The sequence below is a fragment of the Anas acuta genome, chromosome 2 (assembly GCF_963932015.1).
Source record: "Anas acuta chromosome 2, bAnaAcu1.1, whole genome shotgun sequence".
Classification (NCBI taxonomy): Eukaryota; Metazoa; Chordata; class Aves; order Anseriformes; family Anatidae; genus Anas; species Anas acuta.
The window spans coordinates 25,972,310-25,993,622 of NC_088980.1; the positions used below are offsets into that span (position 1 = coordinate 25,972,310).

Consider the following 21,313-nt stretch of genomic DNA (forward strand, 5'->3'; position numbering starts at 1 on the left):
GAAGAAAAGTGAAGTGATTTTCACACAGAGTGCTCCCAGAATCTTCTCATGGTGTATGAATTACAGTCAGACTGGTTGTAATCTAGACCCCCCTTTGTCATAAAACAATACACTGCAAAAAGTGTTTCTCCATTGCTGTAGATCTCACATTGTCAAGAATACTAGGTAGGCATCCTGTGTGCAAGGATAGCTGGTTTCTGACAGGTCTCGTTTATCAAGGAGAGATGTGTGAGCTTCTGTATTTTCCTCATAAGTAAGCTTAAGATACTCTATTTTCACAGGAAAAATGACCGTGTGCATTAGTATCACAACCAGATTTAAAAAAAAAATCACTTTAGTATTAAAGTAAAAATTATACTTATATATTATTAACTAAAATAGATGTGTAAGGATCTGTGTGCATACTGGCATACTGTCTGGTTAGCAGCCTCTTACTAATGTATACATAATTAGAGGAAAGAAATGGCTAGAGTGTGGTGCAACTGCCTCTATTTTTGCTTCATTTAAAACTTAATGGGAGAAAAAAACAGAAAGATCACTCTTCTGTTTTACACAGACTGGCTGAGAAATGCATGATTTTTTTCCTGGTTTCCTATAAACTGGGAACAAGATTTGATGATGTTGCCAAGCATTGTGTGGCATCAGTGTCCTGCCCAGGTTCTGGTCAGATCCTGAGGGCCGTGCTGTCAGATGCTCCGCTGACACTAATGGGCTGTGTTGATTTTTAGCTGTTCAAAATTAGAAATGGTTCCAGAAAGCTTTTATTTTTGGAGATGGAGATTTCAGGATGGTTTGATGGTTTTGTTCTTATTGTAGGTTTAAACATTTGCTTGTTAAGTAAGCTACAGCTAATATTGATGAATTTAGATATGAAAGGAAATAATGCATTTATATCTTGCTGACTGTTTTCCTTTCCTGTATGATACCAGGGCCCTGCCTTCTGCATGTTTTGTGGAGAGAATGGTTATTTTTTGTCAGATGCGCTTTCCCAGGTACACTCGTAGAGCTGAGATGGAAAAATTGTTGATGTCCACTCTCTTTGAACTGGAGCCTTGGGAGCAATATAAGGGGATCTTTTGGGCAGGTTCCCTCACTCACACACCCCCAGCCATTAGTTGCTGCCTGCTGGAAGTGTGAAGAGCAGTTCTAGTGACCTCTGAGTGCAGTCTTCCCTTGGCAGCTGCCATTAATAATCCATGTCACTGGGGGAAGCAGGAGAGTACTGGAAAAGGTTGTTTGCATCTCCAGATGACCTGCTGTACAAATACCTGCTGCCTTTCCTGATGGTGGTGTCTCCTCTGAAGTACGAGTGGCTAGGCAACGTACTCACACTCACACCCTGCCCAGTTCAAGACAAGGCATCTTCATGAGTCCGTCCCTCACTGGAGAATTTGCACACATACTTAACTCACGTGTGCTATTCAACGATGTCAGTTCAGTGAGTTTTATAGAATTGCTATAGTAAGCATAGTTATCTTAGTGATTATCGCATACATGTGTGTGCCTTTCTTCTGCCTGGTGTCCTGCATGGGATCATGGTGTCCTGCCTGGTGTCCCTGATATGGGATCAGCTGCAAGGAAAGGACATTCATGAACGGAATGACACTAAAGCCACTTCTTAATTCTTTACAATAAATGCAGTCAATACCTCTTCAGGAAGCTTGCGTAATGCCAATAGTGAGTGATTTATTTTTCTCCTTTGAGCTTTCTGAACATTTTGAATTATCCTGACAGTGGAAGTCATTGACCTAGAATAGATTTTGCAATGTTTCTGCCAGAAAAATGTATCCAAACTGTCTGTAGCTGACATAGTAAGGAATCTGTGAAAATGAAAACATGACTTTTACCTTTTGAACTGTTCTAGTTGAGGGGGAGGGGGAAAAGGAGCAAATATAAGCATCTATTATTACCTCGTCCAGCACTGAACTATTTGGAAGAGTTATCATACCATAATAGAAGATCATTGGCCAAACCAATTTGGCTTCTCCAATAACAAATTCATCAACTCTTTCTTACAGTGTTTTATAGAGAGATAATCAGCACCCACCAGATGGGAGTCTGGTAACCTATGAGACGAAGGAAGGAGAGGGAATTCTTCCATAATCCCAGCTGGCAATCAGCTTCTGTCTTTAGGGCTAAGAATTAGTATCCCCATGACTCTAATCTGGCAAATGCAACTATGAATGCTATTTTAATTCACGTAAATATCAAGTCTTCTTTGTAATTTTGCTTAACTGTTTAGTTTACTAACATCTTATCTTTGATTGTGTAAAGGAGGAATTTTCTTTCGAAATTTGTGTTGTTTTTCTGTTTCATTGAGCGTCGTCCTTCTCTAATAGGGTTCATGGAACAGTCAGAGGGCAGCACCAGACTAGTGTGACTAATTGGTCAGTGCGTCTTCTGACCCATTTAGGACCTAATCCATCAACATGAAGCTTGCAAGCAGTGCCTCCTTTCATGAAATACAGGGTAAGGAGGCAACTTGACAGTGGGAATCCCATCCTGTCGTGGAGCTTCTCTGGATTCTTTTGTTTCCTAGCTTGCTGTTTCCTCATGGACTGTGGTGCTGAGTAGCAGACCTAAAGTTCTTTGAAGTTGCTTGGGTGATCTTGAGCCTGGATGACCTCACTCATCCCTCTGATGATTCTTCATCATAATGCAAGGATGCCAGGGACCCTAATGTCCTTGTCAGAGAAAGTTCACATGGAAAGTTGTATGCCTCCAGGGATTTTTGTTTTTTCTTCAACACACCTACAAGAGAGAAAAGTTAGTTCTTTTACAAAGAAAATTTCAGCTTTTTATTATATGTGCCTAGTCTCAGTCCTTCCTAGTACAAAAGTGGGTGTTTTCAGTAGGGTCTGGAAAATGAAGGAACAATTACTGGGGGGATGTGACTTCACTTTGCAGCCTCACCGAAGACAAAGATTCATGCCTATGCAGATGTGGGAAGCACAGGGTCCCAGGAAAGGAGGTCAGGGTGCCCGAAAGTCTTACTGGGTTGATAAGAAGAAAGGGGATTGTATGAGAGTGATTCGTCTGAAAATCCCAGTCCTTCATATGCTGCTTGTATGTTTTTATCATTACTGCTTTCCTCTGAAGGTTTCTGTTAAGAGATTTAAGCAAATTCAGAGTCTTATTAGAGAGGCAAATTTTAAATTCCGTGTCCTCCTTTCCATATCCTGTCTTCTGAATGCCACTAAGCATTTTCTCAGCTTCCCAAACTGTTGCTAGGCACTGAGCGGTTGCTCTCATGGTGCTTTCCTAGTCAGCTCCTGAGTTCTCAGGGAGCCCCACAGAACCTGGGTAAAACCTGTAACAGTTCTCTTGATAGGCGCCACCTTGAAGTTAATTGTATTAATTCTGACCCAGCAGTGAATTTAACAACTCTTGTTTAATTAAACTCCTCTGAAATGTCTCAAAATCTTCCGATGTTAAGAAGCTAAATAATTAGTTAGCAAATTTTGCTGTGTTGCTGTTTAATTAATCTAGACCATTGAAGAAGAGGTTCCAACAATAGCAGTCAAACCCTGAGGCTCTCTACTATTAATTATTCTCTGTTCTCATAAAGAATCATTTATTACCATTTTGTGCCTGTTCCTCTCTGGACAGTTTTAATTCAAAGTAGGACTTTGTCTCAGCCCATATTCCCAGTTCATAGCCTAATTTCTTTATCTCTTACTGTAGTGCAAATGGAATCTGAAATGCAAGAATGAAGTTTTTACTTTTTTAGATAGCTCTTACACAGGGAGCAATTGAAGGGCAGAAAGTTAAAATATTCACTTCTTAATTAATACAAACTTGATAAATCATTTATTCTTTCTTCAGCCTGTTTCTCCCCCAACATTGAACTGATTTCTTTCTGGAGAATATACTATCTCAGAAAACAGTAATTTGCATGCCTGTTGTTACTTTTGTTTAACATCATAACATCTGGAAAGGTAATTTAAATAGTTGTGTCTTTGCAAGCAATCAGACAGTATAGAGGACAGATGAAGTCAACAGCAGGATCTAGCCAACAGCCGTCTACCCCTGTGGGGAACAATATTTGCTCACGGTAAGCATGAACAGCATTGCTTTATTTCTGTGAATCCTTTCCCTAGATAATCATCTTTTCTTTCTTCAGTGTGCCTGCCTGTGCAGATTTTCTCTTGTTCTTTCTTAATTTCTCTGCCTTTGCTCTTGTCCTGTGAAACAACTGTGTCCTTTAAACTTTTGCTGGCATTCTCCATACTCCATGCAGATCCATGCTGCGGAAGACACAGGAGAGATTTCTGTTTCTTTCCAGTCCCGGGTAATGACACAGCAGCCAAAAGCAAAAGATGCTACCTCTGTGTCTGAATCAGAGAGCTGGATTAAATTGTCCTTTTTTTTTTTTTTTTTTTTTTTTTTTCCTTCTGGCTGGAGGTGATGTTTTTGTTCTTCCTTTTTTTGCCATTATCTGTTTCCTTGAATCCAAGTACTGGAGCCAAGGAGAGAGAAAGAAGGAAAGAAAAGTCCTTTACTCTGCGGTGCTGCGTGTCGTGCTGGGACTTTATAAAGAGCTGCTTAAGAAGCCATTTGTGCTTGGTGGATGTTCTGATTCTTGAGCAGATTGTTAAGTCTTTGATAAACCTGAATTAGGCACCCAGTAGAAACTTAATTTGTGGTGCCTCGTACCAAAACAACGTGAATTTCTCCTGTTGATTTTGGTGTAGTATTACAAAGAATTACATCATATAAAACCTATCAGGACTGGTAACCATGCTACAAGACTACTAGGCATAGCATGCTGAACGTAACGTGAAAAATTACTCATGAACACTGTGAACCCCTTAGCACTGGGGAGGTAAGACTGCACTCATCAGTGCTTTGCTGGATGTGCAGCAGTGCTGTTTGTATTTCTTGGCTGAGCCTGTTCGAGTAGGTGCAGCGTGCCTCAGACTGCCCGTGGGCACCGAAGCCAGCTGGCACCAGAGTGCTCTGTGTTCACACTGTTCAGCGTTTTTACCTTGCAGAGCAGAGTGGCCATGTCCAAACTGTCTGTTGGAAACATCCAAGCTAGCTCCTAGCCTGGGCTACCTCCTGGACTGTGTCTGAATATTATTTTGTAGAGTACTAGTTAACTCGGGCCAAATAGTTCCAGAGATCGTTCCAGTCATTTAACAGCATAGATGACCAATAACTAATGCTTGGGAGCCCTTCCTGGCACTGATAAATTTACTGGCATAAGCATAGCCCCTGTGTCCCGAGATCTAGCTAGTTTGAATTTTATGGTAAGTTACTTACTGGAATATTTGCACATTTGGACAGGATATTCTCTGTTTAAGCATGAAATATATAAATACATCTTCACGCAAACATTTTAGCTGAGATATAAACTATTTTGCTAGGTATCTAGAGCATTGTTTTTAAAATGCATGTAACATGAAATAATAAGATTTAATCGGGCTGGATTTCATAAGGAACGGGTTTTCTTTTCCTTTTTTTGCAAAAAGGAACAACTTGACAGGTTTTGAATCACTTTATCCTCAAGTCGCTTGAATCTAAACATAGTAACATACCACTGCAACCAAAATGCCACCATAAATGTTTGTTAAGCTAATTTCTTCCATCCTTCTAAGTGAAATATGTTTTGCTGTGGAAGTTACTAGCAAGTTTTGGTGCACCTTGATAAATCTGATATAACATTGTGACAGCTGGGCAGAAATACCCAACATTCATCCTTGCAGGGTAACTCAGCAAACCACAAAGATGGTGTTATAAGAGCATTTGGCTGCACCTGGATTGTGCTATGAGTGTGGTTCAGCTTGGCTAGAATCTGGGCCATGGAATTATGTGGACTGTGGATGTGGTCCTAACTCAGCAGCTTACTTCTGACCCATACACAGTTCCTTCCTGGATTGGCTTCCCACAGATACCAGCGAGGGTAAGGATGAGGAAAGGCAGATCTCACCCCAAAATGCAGTCCAGTTGTAGAAACATTCCCAGATGGGACTTGCACCTTTTGAACAGAGTTGGCACATGTGCTTCACTTACATTCAGGAAAGGTAAAGCATAGACTTACAAGTTTGTTTCTTTGAGGACGTTCCTGTAAGGCTTGCATGGTGCTATAGAGAATGCTGATTAAATGATTATCGTGTATACAAGAAAAACTGTTATACGATCGATGTGTTGGGAAACTGTCAGGCTGGATGGAGGAGATGGAAGAGAACGCTCCCTGGCAGGGCTCTCAGAAGCACAGAGCAGTGTAAGGACCAGAACCTGGAGAGGTGCCAAAATATTGAATCCATTGGCTAATTTTGAAGTTGTTCTGAATAAAGCTAATGTGTCAGTGAGGCCCTGGCCTAGAATTGATTTCTAGGGGAAATAATTAATCTAAGTGCATTAATATTGCTGTTTTTTTTACATGACTTTCTAATTGTCTAACTCTAATAACCATTTAGTGTTGATAGTAGCATAGTTTGTCAGGGACTCATATCCAAGATGTTGTGGAGAGACTGCTGAGTCTTTTCTGGCCCTTAAGCTGTTATTTTGCTGCTCTTCCACCAGCACCACTGATACCGCTGAAGAAGATCCTGAATATGTCACAAGGCTCTGTGGACGTGTGATTTCAGAGGTTATGGTTAGAGACTTACAGGGGATTTACACTACTCCAACATCTACCACGAGGGCAGCATGGTTGGGTGCAATTAATCCAGGGTACCTGTGGAGTGTATCAAAAACAACTTCTTGACACAAGTGTTCAGTGGGACAACTGAGGTGAGCAGTGTGCTAAATCTTACTAACAAATAGGGAAGGACTGTTGAGTTCTTCAGTGAAGGTTGATGGCAGCTTTAGCAGCATTAACTATGAAATAACGGAGTATAAAAAGTGGAAAGGAATGAAGATAAATATTAGAATTACAACTCTGGACTTCAGGTGAGCAATTTTGTCTTCCTTCAGGGATCTGTTTGGCGGGATGCTGTGGGACACTGACCTGGAAGGTAAAAGAGCCCAAGAGACACCCTCCTTGGACCATAAAAGTAGTGCAATAGTTTTGAGCAAGTGTGACAGAAGAGTATGAATGAACAGGGAACTGCTGTCTCAGATAAGGTTCAAAGCAAAGTTCACAGAAAGTGGAAGCAGGGGTAAGCTACCTGAGAAGAGCATAGCAGTGTTGTTGAGCATGTAGGAACGGAATTAGGAACGTGGAAGTTCAGCCAGAGTTGAAACTAGTGGAGAATGTGAAGGGCGACAAGATGGGTTTCAAGCAACAGAAGTAGGAAACCATGGATGCAGAAAAGTTGGAGATAAATTAGTGATTGCCTCAGTTTTTCCACTGACTGACTCTGGATGAGGGGAGAGCAGTAGATTTTAAGTTGGCTTTAGCAAGGCTTTTGGCGTGATCCCCTTAAGTATCCTTCTATCTGATGAAATTGGGACTGGAGAGTGTCTGTAAGATGAGTGGAAAGTCGACTGGACTTCTGGTCCAGAGTGTTAGAGGTCTATTTATGGACAGTATTATAAAGCCTGGCAGACAGTTACTTGTAGCATTCTTTCAGGGATGAATACTGGGGTCAGTACTATTTAATATCTTTATTAATGACGTGGACATTCTTGCAGGGCCATTTCCACGTTTCCTGCAAGGGTTCATATGTGGTTCTCTGTACCTTTAGTGCCAGCTGCCCATGCACCATATACCAGATTTGTCACCGTGTGCTGTGGCAGCAGATCAGTCGTTGTGAGTATGGTTATGCAAGTGAAATCGATAATCCCTTGTTCGATTGAAATACTTAAAAATTAAAATTAATTCAAAAATAAGCAAAGTTAGTAAAATAATGTTTCAACAACAACAGCAATTGGCAGCACATACTGCACGCACATCTCATTCTTGGTTCATCACTGTTACACATTACCCACAGCTCCTGCCATGGCCACACCAAGTTGTGTTCCCATACACCTGTCCTGAGTGCTGACTGGGCAAAAGGACACCCAACTGGCTGAAATGACTGGTAACTTAGGGTGCTGCTATGCATCGTCACATTTGAGGTACAGCACATAGCCTACTTCATCCTGGCTGTGGGGTCAGGGACGGAGGCTCTACAGAGTTTCTGCGCAGCAGTTCAGCGTGCTGGCAGCTGTTTCTCCAGGCTCTGTGGAGGATCTTCACCATAGTTCTCTCTTTTGTGCTGGCTTTTCATGTCAACATCCTGAGCTGGGCATTGCAGGGGTTGCTGCATCAGATGTTTCTTACATGACCTTGGGTGACTTCATTCAGTCGTTGCCCCTTTCACCTCCCGATGGTGGTTACTTCCTCATGTTACTTTGGGTGCTGATCTCCAGGCAGAGTTGTTCACTTGCTTGTGCTCATTTCGAGGCACTGCCATCACTAATCTCCAGGCAAACCTCATTTACTTCCTCCTGCCATTCGCCCTCAGTTCCCCTTTGTTCCAGCTAACAGCTTTACAGGTTGCTGCATGTGTGCCTGTCTCTGATGCAAGGGCAGGCTGCGTGGACTGGCAGACGTAAGACAGAAAGCCTCTTAGGAGCTTGCAGGTGATAGAAACTGGGAAGAGTGGTCAGTAGGCTAATGGGCAGAGCTGCTGTACAGAGGGACCTGTGCAGGCTGAAGCAGTAGAAAGGGTGAACCCAGAGTCTTTGTTCAGTGAACAGAAGTTGCAGCAAGGGAAATTCTGACTCCATATTATCCAAAAATAAAATGCACTATGAGGTAACTCAAACACTGGGACCGGTTCCCCAACAAGGCAGCAGAATTTTTCCGTCCCTGGCTTCAAAACCGCTCCAGACCGACCGGCTGAGATGGCCCTGCTTTGAGCTGGGGAGGGCTGGGGTGGCCCAGAGCTCCCATACATCCCAAACCATTCAGTGCCTCCAAGAGCCTGAATGATTCTGAAGTTTCAGAGCATTTTATTTGAACAACTGTAATTGCACCTCACAGTTGGTGAATTCCTGATGCCCAGTCTGTGACCTACATGTCGCAGGCTGCCATCTTGTGAAGAAGTGACGAGTTCCAGCTTGCACTGCTGAAACTAAATAAAACTGCCTTCTTACAGGGTTCATACCACTTCTAGCTCTTTGGATTAATTATATGGTTATTATCGTAATGGAAGCAGCCAGGGTAGGTAATTAAAGACATCTTGAAATAAATTAGATAAATGGTAGCAGAAGCAGCTTTGTGCTTTAGAGCTCAGAGGGAAGCCATTTTTTAAACCAGTCTTCAGAAAAAATCTGTAAAAAAAAATTCAATGAAATTTACTAAGTTTTTTTTATTGACTAAACTATATTTTAGGAAGGGTTAGAAGATAAAATGTCACTGTGAATCCTGTTGCAGTAAAAACCTGTTCTTTATTTCTTGAAGTGAATTTGTTTTATTCTTAATTAATTAATTTTTGTTATATTTAAGTAATCGAAGCTAAATTATTTTTAACTGAGCACATAATGCTTGAAGTATTTTTAGGAGAAATCATTCATTGAGAATAAGTCACTAAAAATCCATGCTATAGAGCTTCAGGTTTGTGTCACAGAGCTGCTGGCTCTACACATTTGCTAGTATGAAAGTACTTAGGAGAATGGAAATGTTATTTAATTAAATTAATTCTTACAACGATGTTTCTGTTTCCCATGGCTAGTTTTATATATATATATATATATATATATACACTTGTTATTTCAAGAAGCACAGGTCTGCAGATCCTTATTTAATAAAAGCTGCATATATGCAGAAAGCCATATACTGGGTCTGCTTTAAAATCATTAAATCCTGACTGGATTGCAGGATATGTTGGTGTTGCTGCCACTTTCAGTAGAATGTTTTTCTTAACTACCAATACTACATTTTAATTTTCAATTTCTCCAGATTTTGTATTTTTTAGATATTCTTATTTCTGAAATAGAGTCAAATACTAATTATGTTCCCAGCCTTATCCCTGTTTATCTTAACACCATGACCACAGAGAATATTTCACAGCTGGTAATTCAGCTATACCATGTGCAACTGTGAGTATCAAGGTCAGCTTATGCCCTGCCTCTCAGTGTCATTCTCTCCTCTCTTCCAGTTTTGTGGGCATCAGAAATAATCTGTAATGGTCTGAGATTTAGTATAGTTGTGGCTTGTAGCACAGCTTTGCAGATTTGCTGGATTTTGCATTTCCTGACTTTAATAATTAAGGGGAATATTGTCATGATGAGGTTTAAAGGTTTGAAAACCCTCATTTGTCTCATATCCAGAAACATAACCAGCTTCTTAAAGACATTATTGCTGATAGAATTTATAGGTCTTTGTTATAATACTTGTGGCCCTTGAGACTAATTAATCAAGTCTGAAATGCATGCGCTTAATTTTGGTGAGGCGGAGTGATGGGAAATACATAATTAGCCACTTCGCTGAAGTGTGCATATTATGGTTCAGTGACTAATTTTCTGGTCAGTGAATCACAACCTTATGTCTCTTTTGCATACTTAAGCACTTCAGATTATGATAGTTGTATTTAAAGCCATTCTGGGCTTAAAGATCTAATTCATGCTTAGCATTTTAATAACTGCTTCTCCTTCTAGGAGAAGGATATTTATTCTTCTCTCTTTCATTTCCAAATTTATACTTTATGGGTTATTTTAGCTGTAGGTTAAACATCATTATAATATATAGTATAGTTTCATTAAGTAATATATGGTTTAGTATTATTAAGGTCATGGAATGTAACATATCAAAAGATTTGATTTTGTATGTAAAAATTGTAATTGTTTGCAACCTTATACTCCATTTCACAAGTTTGCTATCCTGTACCTAGAACTCACATCAATCACAGATTCAATGCTTCTAAATATTTATTTTCAGACACTTTGGAAACGTTTCACTTTAAAGCAATAAATTATAGGAAAATAAAAGATTCCTTGCATATTTCTGTTTTGGAAAGCATTTGTTGTATATTTTGTCATTGCTTTGAGGCTTTTATTCATGTCATCTAACAGCTTCAGGTGTCATTGAGGAACTTCATTCTGACATGTGATTCAAGTCTTGAAAATCATTATAAACTGTCTATGTCTTTGGGATGAGAGGAAAAAAAAAGCTTTATTTGTTACCTGAACTTCCTTGTCTATATGAAAATATTATTGTAATACAGTCTACAGGGTCAAAGTCATTCCTAATATGCAAATGGAGTTCAGCTGGAAACCAGAAAAATTTCCTTTTCTAGTGTAAGAACTCCAAAGTCCTCATGAATTAATCCCAAATCATCAGGCGTTATCAAACTTCAGTTCCATTACATATTGTCTGTCCTAGGGCTTCAGTATAAAAAATGATTGTGTGAAGTATTTTGAGTATCTTATTTTCCAAGGGAGGTGAAGTTACCAGGCAGAGGGCAGGAAGGAATATGATATTTTTACTATTTTTTGTAGTTCCATAATTTACCATATCTGTGATCTCCCTTGTGTGTTTACAAACATGCTATCTCTACTGCGTACAAATAATACGCTCATGCATAACCTTGCTTAAGATGTTTATTTAAAGTAGAAGATTTTTTTTTCCATATTCTCTTTTAATTTCTTTTTACATAGAGGAGAGAAATACATGGCAAGTATGGGTTGGATCCTTTTTTACTGCATGTAGTAATATTGAAAGTTCATTGTTCCTCCCATTTGAGACTGAAAGCGTGGCTGTTTTAGTCTTTGTAATACTTGGCTGTAAAATTAAAATTCAGAGGGAACAGGATCCGACTATGAGTCAGTGTGCAGAACAGATGAAGAACAGAGGCCATGAAGAAACATTCTTTTTCTTTCAGCCCCAGGTCTTTATCATTGCTGTCATGTTTTGTAATTGTAGCATGTGAGTGCCAGACTGTGATCTGCTATGATCAAGATTAAAATGATGTTATTTACTTGAGTGTTTTTTTTTTTTTTCTGTTTTCTTCTCTACTTTTTATTAATGTTTTTAAACTAAGACACCTTCGTGCAAATTATTTTCAGAGCACCTTGTGTCATTTCAAAGAGAGTCACTCATTCTCACCTTTTGGAAGTAATTATTGACTTGCGTATTTTGGTGATGTTGAAATATTCTCCATGTTGTGTTCCTTTCTATAGTGCCTGACTTCATAGAGTCTGACAAATCATTTGGCATACAAAATGGATTCAGGTTCATCCACTCACAGGAACTTGGCTTATTCATGGATGCCAAATCCCAAATGACATTGACAGCAAGAGGCCGTACTAATCAAAATCATTTTCTTAACACGGGATATAATGCACACTTCTACCAATAATAAATTAAATATATCATTTTGAGCCAGATGTTGTGGAAACAAATAGTTTATCATATGCAGTATGTCACTTGATTATGGTTTTCAGCTCTGCATAATAACTCTTTCATCTGTAATTGCCTAATTGTCTTTCTAGCCTGCTAAGAAAGTACTCCTTGAACTTGATGTTTTTAAATAGTGCTTTTGTTCAGTATTTTACAGTGTTAGTACCGTAGCATGTATTTTTATAATTAATGCTACAGGTAGCAAAATGCCTAACTGTGGTTACGCCATTGTGCTTAAAAAAGGGTTACAGTCAAAGCCAACTCTGAATTTCAGTTGTGGAAAGCAAAACTGAGAAGCAGAATTTTAAGTCTCAGCCAGAAAAAGAGGTAACTTTCATTGTCTTTTGTTACGCCAAGGAAATACACTTCCAGTGTTCAATGATAGCTCACAGTGGAGAAAAATGCTCCCTAGCAACTGAAGTTCATGAAATAAAAGCTTAAATTCAGTTTAAAGTTAGGGAGGCTGTATCTGTCAGGTTTAAAAATGTGGAAATAGATTCTCTGTTATAGACAGCAAATAGAAAGGCAAATAGAAAAGCTCAGAAATGTCTTGTACGAGAAGATGGAGAAAGAAGTTACCCTAGCACATGTTCCTTTCACTGCGAGCTGTCAGAAGTTTGTCCATACCGGTACTGTGCCTCTGCACCGCCATAGGCCTCCAAGAAATGTGCTGCTCTTAGGGGACTGGAAGAGCTGATACTGTTTTAAAAAAATTGCCCTGCTCTAGGTCTGTATCTGTGGAGTTCAACCTCAGTAAATCTTTTCTACAGAAATTTGGAGTGAATGCTTTAGTGGTCACCGTCACTTTTGTTTTTTCATCCCATAAATACCGTGATGGTCTGATCACTCAGTGTCTGGCACGCGGTGCCCTTCTGGCAAACAGGAGTCCACGGAGCACGTTTAAAGCGATCACATCCATGTGTCTGTGAAGAAAAAGGCCACTCCCTAGACTAAAAACAGGCAAAAATCAAGAACTTTGGTAAAACAATAGGAATAATCATTTTTTTCAAATTTTTTTTTATAGGTTCGTAATTGGACGAGAAAAACCAGGACAAGTGAGTGAGGTTGCACAGCTGATCAGCCAAACTCTAGAACAAGAACGCCGCCAGAGAGAGCTCCTGGAACAGCATTATGCACAATATGATGCAGATGATGATGAGGTAACTCGCTTTCTAGTGTTTCATTATGCAGTGGTTTTTAATGTTCTGTTTTCTATTTTCCTGGTTTCTGCTTTTTAATTGTCACACAGAGGTCAACTATGCACCCGTCAATTACCCCTGCTGCTGAGTTTTAGGGTTTGGCAGTCAATCTGATTTCAAGAACAAAGTTACTGCAAAGCTTTTCAGCATGGACTTAGAAGATTTCTTTTGTTCCATAAAAGCAAATATCAAATTGGTTGATGCTTCTGTAATCAGTGCTCTTCTGAAGGTGCCTGCTTTGTTTGAGATCAGGGAAAAAAACTGATCTGCTTGTGCATGTTCTGAAGCCTTTTTTTTTTTTTTTTGTATGTTTGTGAAAACTGGTAAAAGTCACCTTCTAACTTCTACAGGGTTGGGAAAGATTTAGACCTTTCATTTTTTCCTAGAATAATTAATGTTTGTCTTTATTCAGAACATTAAGAAATGTTCTGAAAATTCCCAGTAAGACTCCTCCTTCCATGCACTGTTTATTGTTTCCGTGTGAACAGCTATTCTGCACAATGCAGAATTAATCTACCTTGTCTGAAGCATTTATTGATCTTCATGATTAGTGCCTGATGTTCCAATACAAAGGTTCTAAAGCTATCAGCTTTATTCGGTTATTTTTCATAAATTCTTCCAGCTCTCTTAAAATTCCCAGTATGCCTGAGTGTCAAGATACTTAGAAAGATTAATGAGAGATCTTTTTCAGAGACGGCTATGCTACCCCTAAATTAGCTGCTAGGTTGAGTTAGGATAAAAGGCAGTTGGTGTAACCAATCACTTCCACATAGCTCAAGCATACCACCTTCCTTTCACATTATCTTGAACAATATTACTTGCAATCTCAGACTTCATGTATTACTGTGTTTTTTCCCAGGCCAAAATTTTGTTTTCTTTTATTTGGGGAAGGAGAAGATAGAGAAGGAGAGATAGGATAGAGAGTTTATGCAATGCATTTAATTCAGTTTAGTATTCTTTTAGGTCCTGAGAGAAGGCTTCTAAGCAGTGAAGTGGAAGAAAAATAGTCTGAAGTAAAATAAGGATATGCTTGGCTGAGAGTATTTTGAAACACACTGTTAACCTAGCAATAGGTCAGGATCATAAGAAGTGTTCCAGAAAACTTAGTAAAATCCTATCTAGCCCCAGTGATGCTTTCAGTTACTTCAGTTTCCACTGATGCTAAAAATAAAAATTTTTCAATATGTGTTAGAATGAATCCCATCATAGGTGCATAATTAACTCATATAAGTGAAAGTTGTATGTATTAGGGATGAATATGTACATGTGCTTGTGCAAGACCATGAAGGCTAGAAAGTCCATATCCTCTCTGTTCCCTCCTCAACCAATAGAAAAATGCTATTATTCTAACTCCTGCTTAACCTAGAATTAAAATTCAAGATCTTGATTAGTTTCTTGAAGGAAATCTATCCTTGCCTCAGAAATAAAAAAGAGACAATTCCCTCCAGCCTTTGGAACATTAGACAACTCATCACAGCATGCCGTTGACATCAGGGTTTGAAGACCCATGACATCGTTTTTGTCTTAAACATAGTCTGGTGGCTTTTGTGTTGGCAGGAGAGGTGTGTCCTAGATATCTGATGTACACATAAAGGGATGTGTAGCTGAAGGCAGACCTACACGGGCAGCTGATGCATTAAGCCTTTTACTTAGAGAACACATCCACCTGCAAAAATCTCAAAGGTTTGGTTTGCTGGCCCTCATGCTCCAGGCAAATGTCAGAACTCAGCATCTGACAATAAAGAAAACCTTGTTAAATCTGTGTGGATCAATATTGATCGTGGTGGTACCTCAGCCTTCAGTAGGTATTGTTGCTGTGTTGATGCTAACAGTGACACTTTCATACAGGTGACCATGCAAAGGTTTCTCAGCACAGCAGTGAAACAGGACAGGAGTAACTAGGTATCAGATACTTTCTGTGATGTGTCTTCTTGTCCTTTTTGCAATTCAGAAGTTAAAAACTCTTAAGCTTCATTCCCCACATAAATTTTTAACATGAAAAATGTTAAATGCAAGAAGCGTTTTCTATTCATAGAGAAATGAAGGTAGTACAAATAATTAACAGGCTTAAAGGCATGATTTTCTTATTATAGCGTTACACAGGGGGTGATGGCCACATCTGTGACTATGATCTGTATGTTTTGCCCATTAGTTTATGCAGTGCAAATGGGACTTCTATGTAGTATGTGAGGGAAGGGGGAGGAAGAAAGGAAGAGACATCTGCTGCAGGAGATCCAGTGTCATCAAAAATCGCTTTTGGTAGGAGAAGGAATTAGGCTTCAGAACAAATGCAGGAGTGCATCAGTTCTCAAATACAAACAATGTTGGGATCACCAAAGTTTAATACCCATTTCCCACATGATGGTGTATGGGAGATGGGTGGTAAGCCTTATTCACAGAATAAATGGATGGAGTGTAGTTGCTGAAGTATGCAGTAGGTCATGTTTTCCTTCTTAATTAACAGTATTATAAAGAAGTATTGGGAACCTGCAGCAGTCCTCAGTGTGGTTTATTTTTTTGTCACCTGACTGCCTTGCAAGTAAACTCATCTAATTTGCAACCAGGCAATTGTCACATTGGAAGTAGTAATGTGATCTAATGCACATTCCACACAGTACAAAGACATTTTTGGTCACCACAAACACTTCTGCTCTATTTACTGTAAAATATGAACATCAGTACTTGATCTTACCTTACTCTGCTAGGGCAAATGTGGCTGTATGTCAGACTCCACTGCCTTGCATTTTTTGGCTCTGTTATGCAAGGCATCTTTGGTGCAAGAAAATGCCAGTTTACATTGTCTGAATGAATGTGCATCCACAAATGTACCAAAAAACTTACACTTTCAAGTCTATCTGCTCACAGTGATAGTGATTCTGACTGTATGAAGCTCAGGAAAATGTGGATTGCCAGTGTAAGATGTGACATGCTGAGATGACAAAGAATTATACAAGAGTTGCTCAGTCTCAGAGCTATGAAACCATCCCATTCATTTTCATACAGTTCTTAAAATGTGGTGACATGGATATCCAACGACACCACTACATAAATATACAAGAAAATGATCATTATCAACCCTCCATTGCAGCTGTCAGATTCTGAGCCTCAAAGACAGCAAAAGCTTATCAGGTTTCCTGAGCAGGAAATCAGCAATCTGGGTTTGAGTCCTAGAGTCACTACACATGACTGTGTTTTTTAAAGTCGTGAGCTGACCAAATCACAGGAAGAGAGCATGTTCCAGGCACGTTCAGGTCCTGGTATTCTGCTGTGTCACCAGCTGGCTGGCATTCTTCTGGTTTGAGGGTTAATAGTCCTCATTGTAACCCAAACTTCATCTAATTATTCTGGAAGGATCATAGTTATGTAATATAGCAGCAATACTGAGAAAATTTTGACTTCTGTCAGCCAGCATGCATTGGATTTCAGTCATGTGCTGAATTAGATATTTGTTTGCCTGCTGTAATTTCTCATTCACCTTGCAGGAATGTTGCATGTCTGTTATTTGGTGGGGAAGATTGATGCTAACACTGTGTTTCTCAAAGAAGCATCATTTACCGTAAAAGTAGTGCGAACCCTGAAGTGTCCTGCATATACTTGAGAATCTGTTACTACAATGATTTGCACATTGTCACAGCTTGTAAGATGCTTTCAAATGCTGCGTCATTCATGTCTTTGCACGGAAACACAAGAACTTGGGCAGAAGTGACAAACACTTTCAAAAAAAAAAAAAAAGAAGGTATGCATAGTGGGATCCATGCAAAGGCAAGCAGGATAAATGTGCAGCAGCTCACAATTTGTTGGTATGTTCCTATGAGCGAAGCAGAACCAGCAGTATCTGTAATTTTTCATGTACTACTTAGGTCTGGCAGTGCTAGCAGTACGTGCAGTAAATGGCATTTCCCTCTGAGCTGCTGATAGCTCAAATATTGGACAGTATGGCATTTCAGGTGCTGCCGCTAGGTAGCCTGCTGCAAACTTTACTCATCACCAGTTCCTCTGGCTTCCTAAAATCCCACATCATTCTAATTTGTTGTATCCTGTCAAAAAACAAGACCTGAAGGCTTTCAAATAGGCACTGTCATTGTATCACCTAGCTAGCCTGCTAAATAAAACCCGAATCTGTATCCTTGACTGAAACCTCTTGACTTTGCTGTGTTAACACAGTGTTCTGGGCATGCTGTAGTCAAATTATGACATTTCTTGGAATTTTAGTTTGAACATGAAACCATCTTCTTTGTGTTCAACACGGAAAGACGAAAGTCACATGAAGCAGATGACCTGCTGCCCTGAAGTGATGCAGGATGTGAAATTATTATCATATTGACAAATCCTGTTCACTCTGGCCATGGACGAGTGGTTGTAGGGCATCTTTGAAACAACATCTTTATGTATTTGAATGACACTAATAGTCATTTGAGTACTTTTTCATTTTTAATTCTTATTTATCAAGATATTCTGAGAGGAAAACAACATTAAAACCATTGGAGAATATCACAAAACAGGCAAAAAGAAGAATGGTACGGTGTGCCTAAATGTCTTAAAATGTAAAGAATACTTCTGTGAGACAAGGCCTCTCAGAGTGCAATTTTTCCATCATTAATATGAATTACTTCTGTAAAAGCCAGGATTGATACAGTAGCATTATATAGCTCTTCTGAAAGAATTTAGTGTAAACTCTCAGAAATATCAAATGAAGAGATGGGTTCGAGCTATTTTTATAATTCTTCAAATGGCATTTCCTGACTGTGGGGAGTTTCAATACAACATTTAGCTTGATGCACCCTTTGTTATGGTGATTTGGGAAGGTCTGTCTGCCTTTTCTTGGCTTGTGCTGCTGCTCCTTTCTGCTTGTGGGGGCTCGGCCTGTTTCAAGAATTTACAACACAGTTAAACAATGTGAATAATGTATTTTCCCCTTTAAAGTGGGAAACGCAGTTCATGTTCATAAAGATAATTTCATGCTGCTTGCTGTGACAGTGTATAGCAAAATTAGATGGCTAGGAGCAGAAGCTACTCCTGCGGATGGGGAAACCTTGAGGCCTATGTACTTTTGAAACAATAAATAGACCTCTGCTCACCTGTTTTCCATGGATGAATTTTGCTCACCTGTAGAGACTAAAGAGACTGAGGTTTTGTTTAAAGAGCACATGGGTTTTCATTAGCTACTGTACAAAAAATATTGTTGTCAACTACAAAACCATAACGAATTGTGAGGAACCTCAAGCAGTTGCTGTTCCCTTTGTTATTTTTGAGTTAAATAACTTTTGTCTGTCTGCTTTTGTAAAACACTAAATTTCTTATTCTAGCTTACTGGCAGTGGGTCTGAACAACCTGTTAGTAGGTTCATGTCAGGTAAAAGCGAGAATTCGTTTAGGGAAAGTATGTTTTTTGTAGTTTACAACTTCTGTTTCTGTAAAGCACACATCACTTCTTTTGAACCTGTTATTTGTGCTTCGTGTGATTGTAAGATGGGAACATCGTTTGAAGACAAGAGCCGAAGTCTCATTTATTTCTGTGCTCTCTAATGCGTTTGTGTCATCCCACTGTCTTGTTTACTCCACCAAATTGCAGAGTTTGGCTTTGATTACTACTTTTTGTATTAATTGGAGCAAAAATGACTGTGCCCATCAACACTCAGTCTGTACAGCAAGATTTTCCTTTGTGCTCATTCTAATGTGCCTGATGTCCCTCCCCAAACACTGGGGCTCCTGAGACCAGTAGAATATTGCCTGTTCTTGATTTTTTCCCCAGTATAACTTAGTCCATTTTAAATGTTCTTTTCTTCTTTTTCTGTGAAATATTCCTTTTTAGTTTAAGTCTCTGGAGACATCATTTTTAACTAAACCCATTTGTTTTATTCTTTTACTAAAAACGCATTTTGCATGAAATTAATATATTGCTTTAAAAAGCACACAGAGCTGAGCCAAGATGCCTCCTCTTTGCATGCTTCAGATATTTCCTCGCCACTGCAGATGGACTAGCCAAGATGCTTTGTTGTTTGTTTGTTTTCATGGAGAAATGATAGTTGCATATCACCTTAGATACTTTTCAGAGACAGTGACTGCAAAATTGACAGTACATGAGTTTAGCTAGTATTTTGTCCCCACAGTAACTCATTTAATAGAAATCTCATTGAGATTTTAGAGTTCTTTAGAGGCTTCTTGCCTCCCTGGTAGTACGTGAAGGTGGTGTTGCATGTTCCTGGAAAAAGCAAGGAAAGTTAGTTGTATAATTTTGTTTAGACAGAAACTGCATATAGCCATTTGGGGGGGGGGGGGGGGGGGGGGGGGGGGTTAAGAGAAAGATTCTTAGTGCACGTACAATGCATAAAATAAATGGTTAGTGTATATGCAGTTGCAGAATATATATCCACTTATGTATACAGACTGAGATAACTCTCCTAAGAAATTGCTCGCTTTATCAGTGACATATTTAAAGTACAGCTGGGTCATACATGTTGGTGGTTTGCCTTCTTTATGTCAGTTCTTTTAACACTTACTTTACCAAATCATTCTGTATTTTCTGTGTGCTTTGTGTTTGTTTGTGTTTTGTTGGTTTTTTTTTTTTAACTTACACATCTACACTCATTGTGCATGAGTTTTTAAATGACAGAGACAGAAGCTTAAATGACAGCTGGGAAGGTAGGAAGTTGAGATTTGAACTGTTCGGACATCTGACTTCTTGCCTCTTGAAGAGTTGTTTTGACAAAAATGGCACTAATCAATAATTTGAGCACTACTGGGAATACAGTTCTGATACTATTTTTTATTTACCTTCACATCAGGAGCCGAAAGGGCATGAAGAAACACGTGTCTAATTCTGTCAAAACCTCAGTGTTATAAGCATTACTACATTAACCTATGAAGGACTGCACCGTTTCTCCCACCCTTCCTTTTCCATGTGCTTATTTATTCCCATGCTTTATAGATGTAGCCCTGAAGGAAGTGTTTGCTTTATAATATGTTTATACACACTTGCATAGCCAGCAGAGTATTTGTGATTCGTATGCAATGTACTGCAGCTTACAGAGGGAGCCCCGCTGCAGCAGAGAGGTATCCAGCCACATCAGGTACAGGAAGAGATGAGTACAGGTGTATGTGTGAAAGATTGTCTAGGCAACTTGGGTTTTAAGATTGCAAGATTTTCTCTTCAATATTACTGTTTTTGTCTAATCTGGAGATACTGATTATGGGTTATGATTTTTTTAGAGTTTTGTCAGCAAATTGTTCACATCTTGTGGTTTACTAGCCCAAGAGGCACCCCCATTTCCTGTTTAAAGCTACCTAAAGCAGCTCCTTACTCAGAGTGGAAATTCTGTAAACTTTAACTTGTCTCTAAACTTGTCTCTGACACTTGGTTTCTTTTTTCTGCTGTTGTCTTTTTGTGTGGGTGTCACTTTCATATCATGAATTTGTTTATAAAGAACAAACCAATGGATTTTCAAATTCAGTGTGGAATATCACTGGAGAATTTCTACCTCCAGATGGCTTTAAAAAGGCCAGTCAAAATCTTATCCATCCTATTTGGCTTCCATTTCTGTTTGGAAAAGATTCCTTGTTAAGTTTGAAATGAATTGGGAGAGTTCTTTCTATGGAAAAGAAAGCTTCATCTGTAAAAGGATGAAAACTGTATTACCAGTAATTGGCCCCTAGAAATGTGTAGTGCTTAAGATATGCTTTTCTCCTCTCTCTTAATGTTCTGAAATACTACTGTGAAATTATAGTTTATCTGATAGAATTTGTAACTGCTTGCATTATATCTGAACAAAAATATAACCTTTCCTGTATTCAGTATGCTGTATTTGCCCGCTAGCTTTATTAGTCTTTAAATAGTCTGCCTA

The 21,313-nt window shown here is 39.1% G+C and overlaps 1 protein-coding gene across 1 annotated transcript in view; it reads left to right on the forward strand.

The window, feature by feature from the left end:
• The window catches only part of PPP1R9A (protein phosphatase 1 regulatory subunit 9A), a 147,109-nt gene that overhangs the window by 88,021 nt on the left and 37,775 nt on the right, over positions 1-21,313 (forward strand). The window contains 1 exon segment of the mRNA XM_068673984.1: positions 13,299-13,434. Within this exon segment, the coding sequence (XP_068530085.1) occupies positions 13,299-13,434 (136 nt within the window).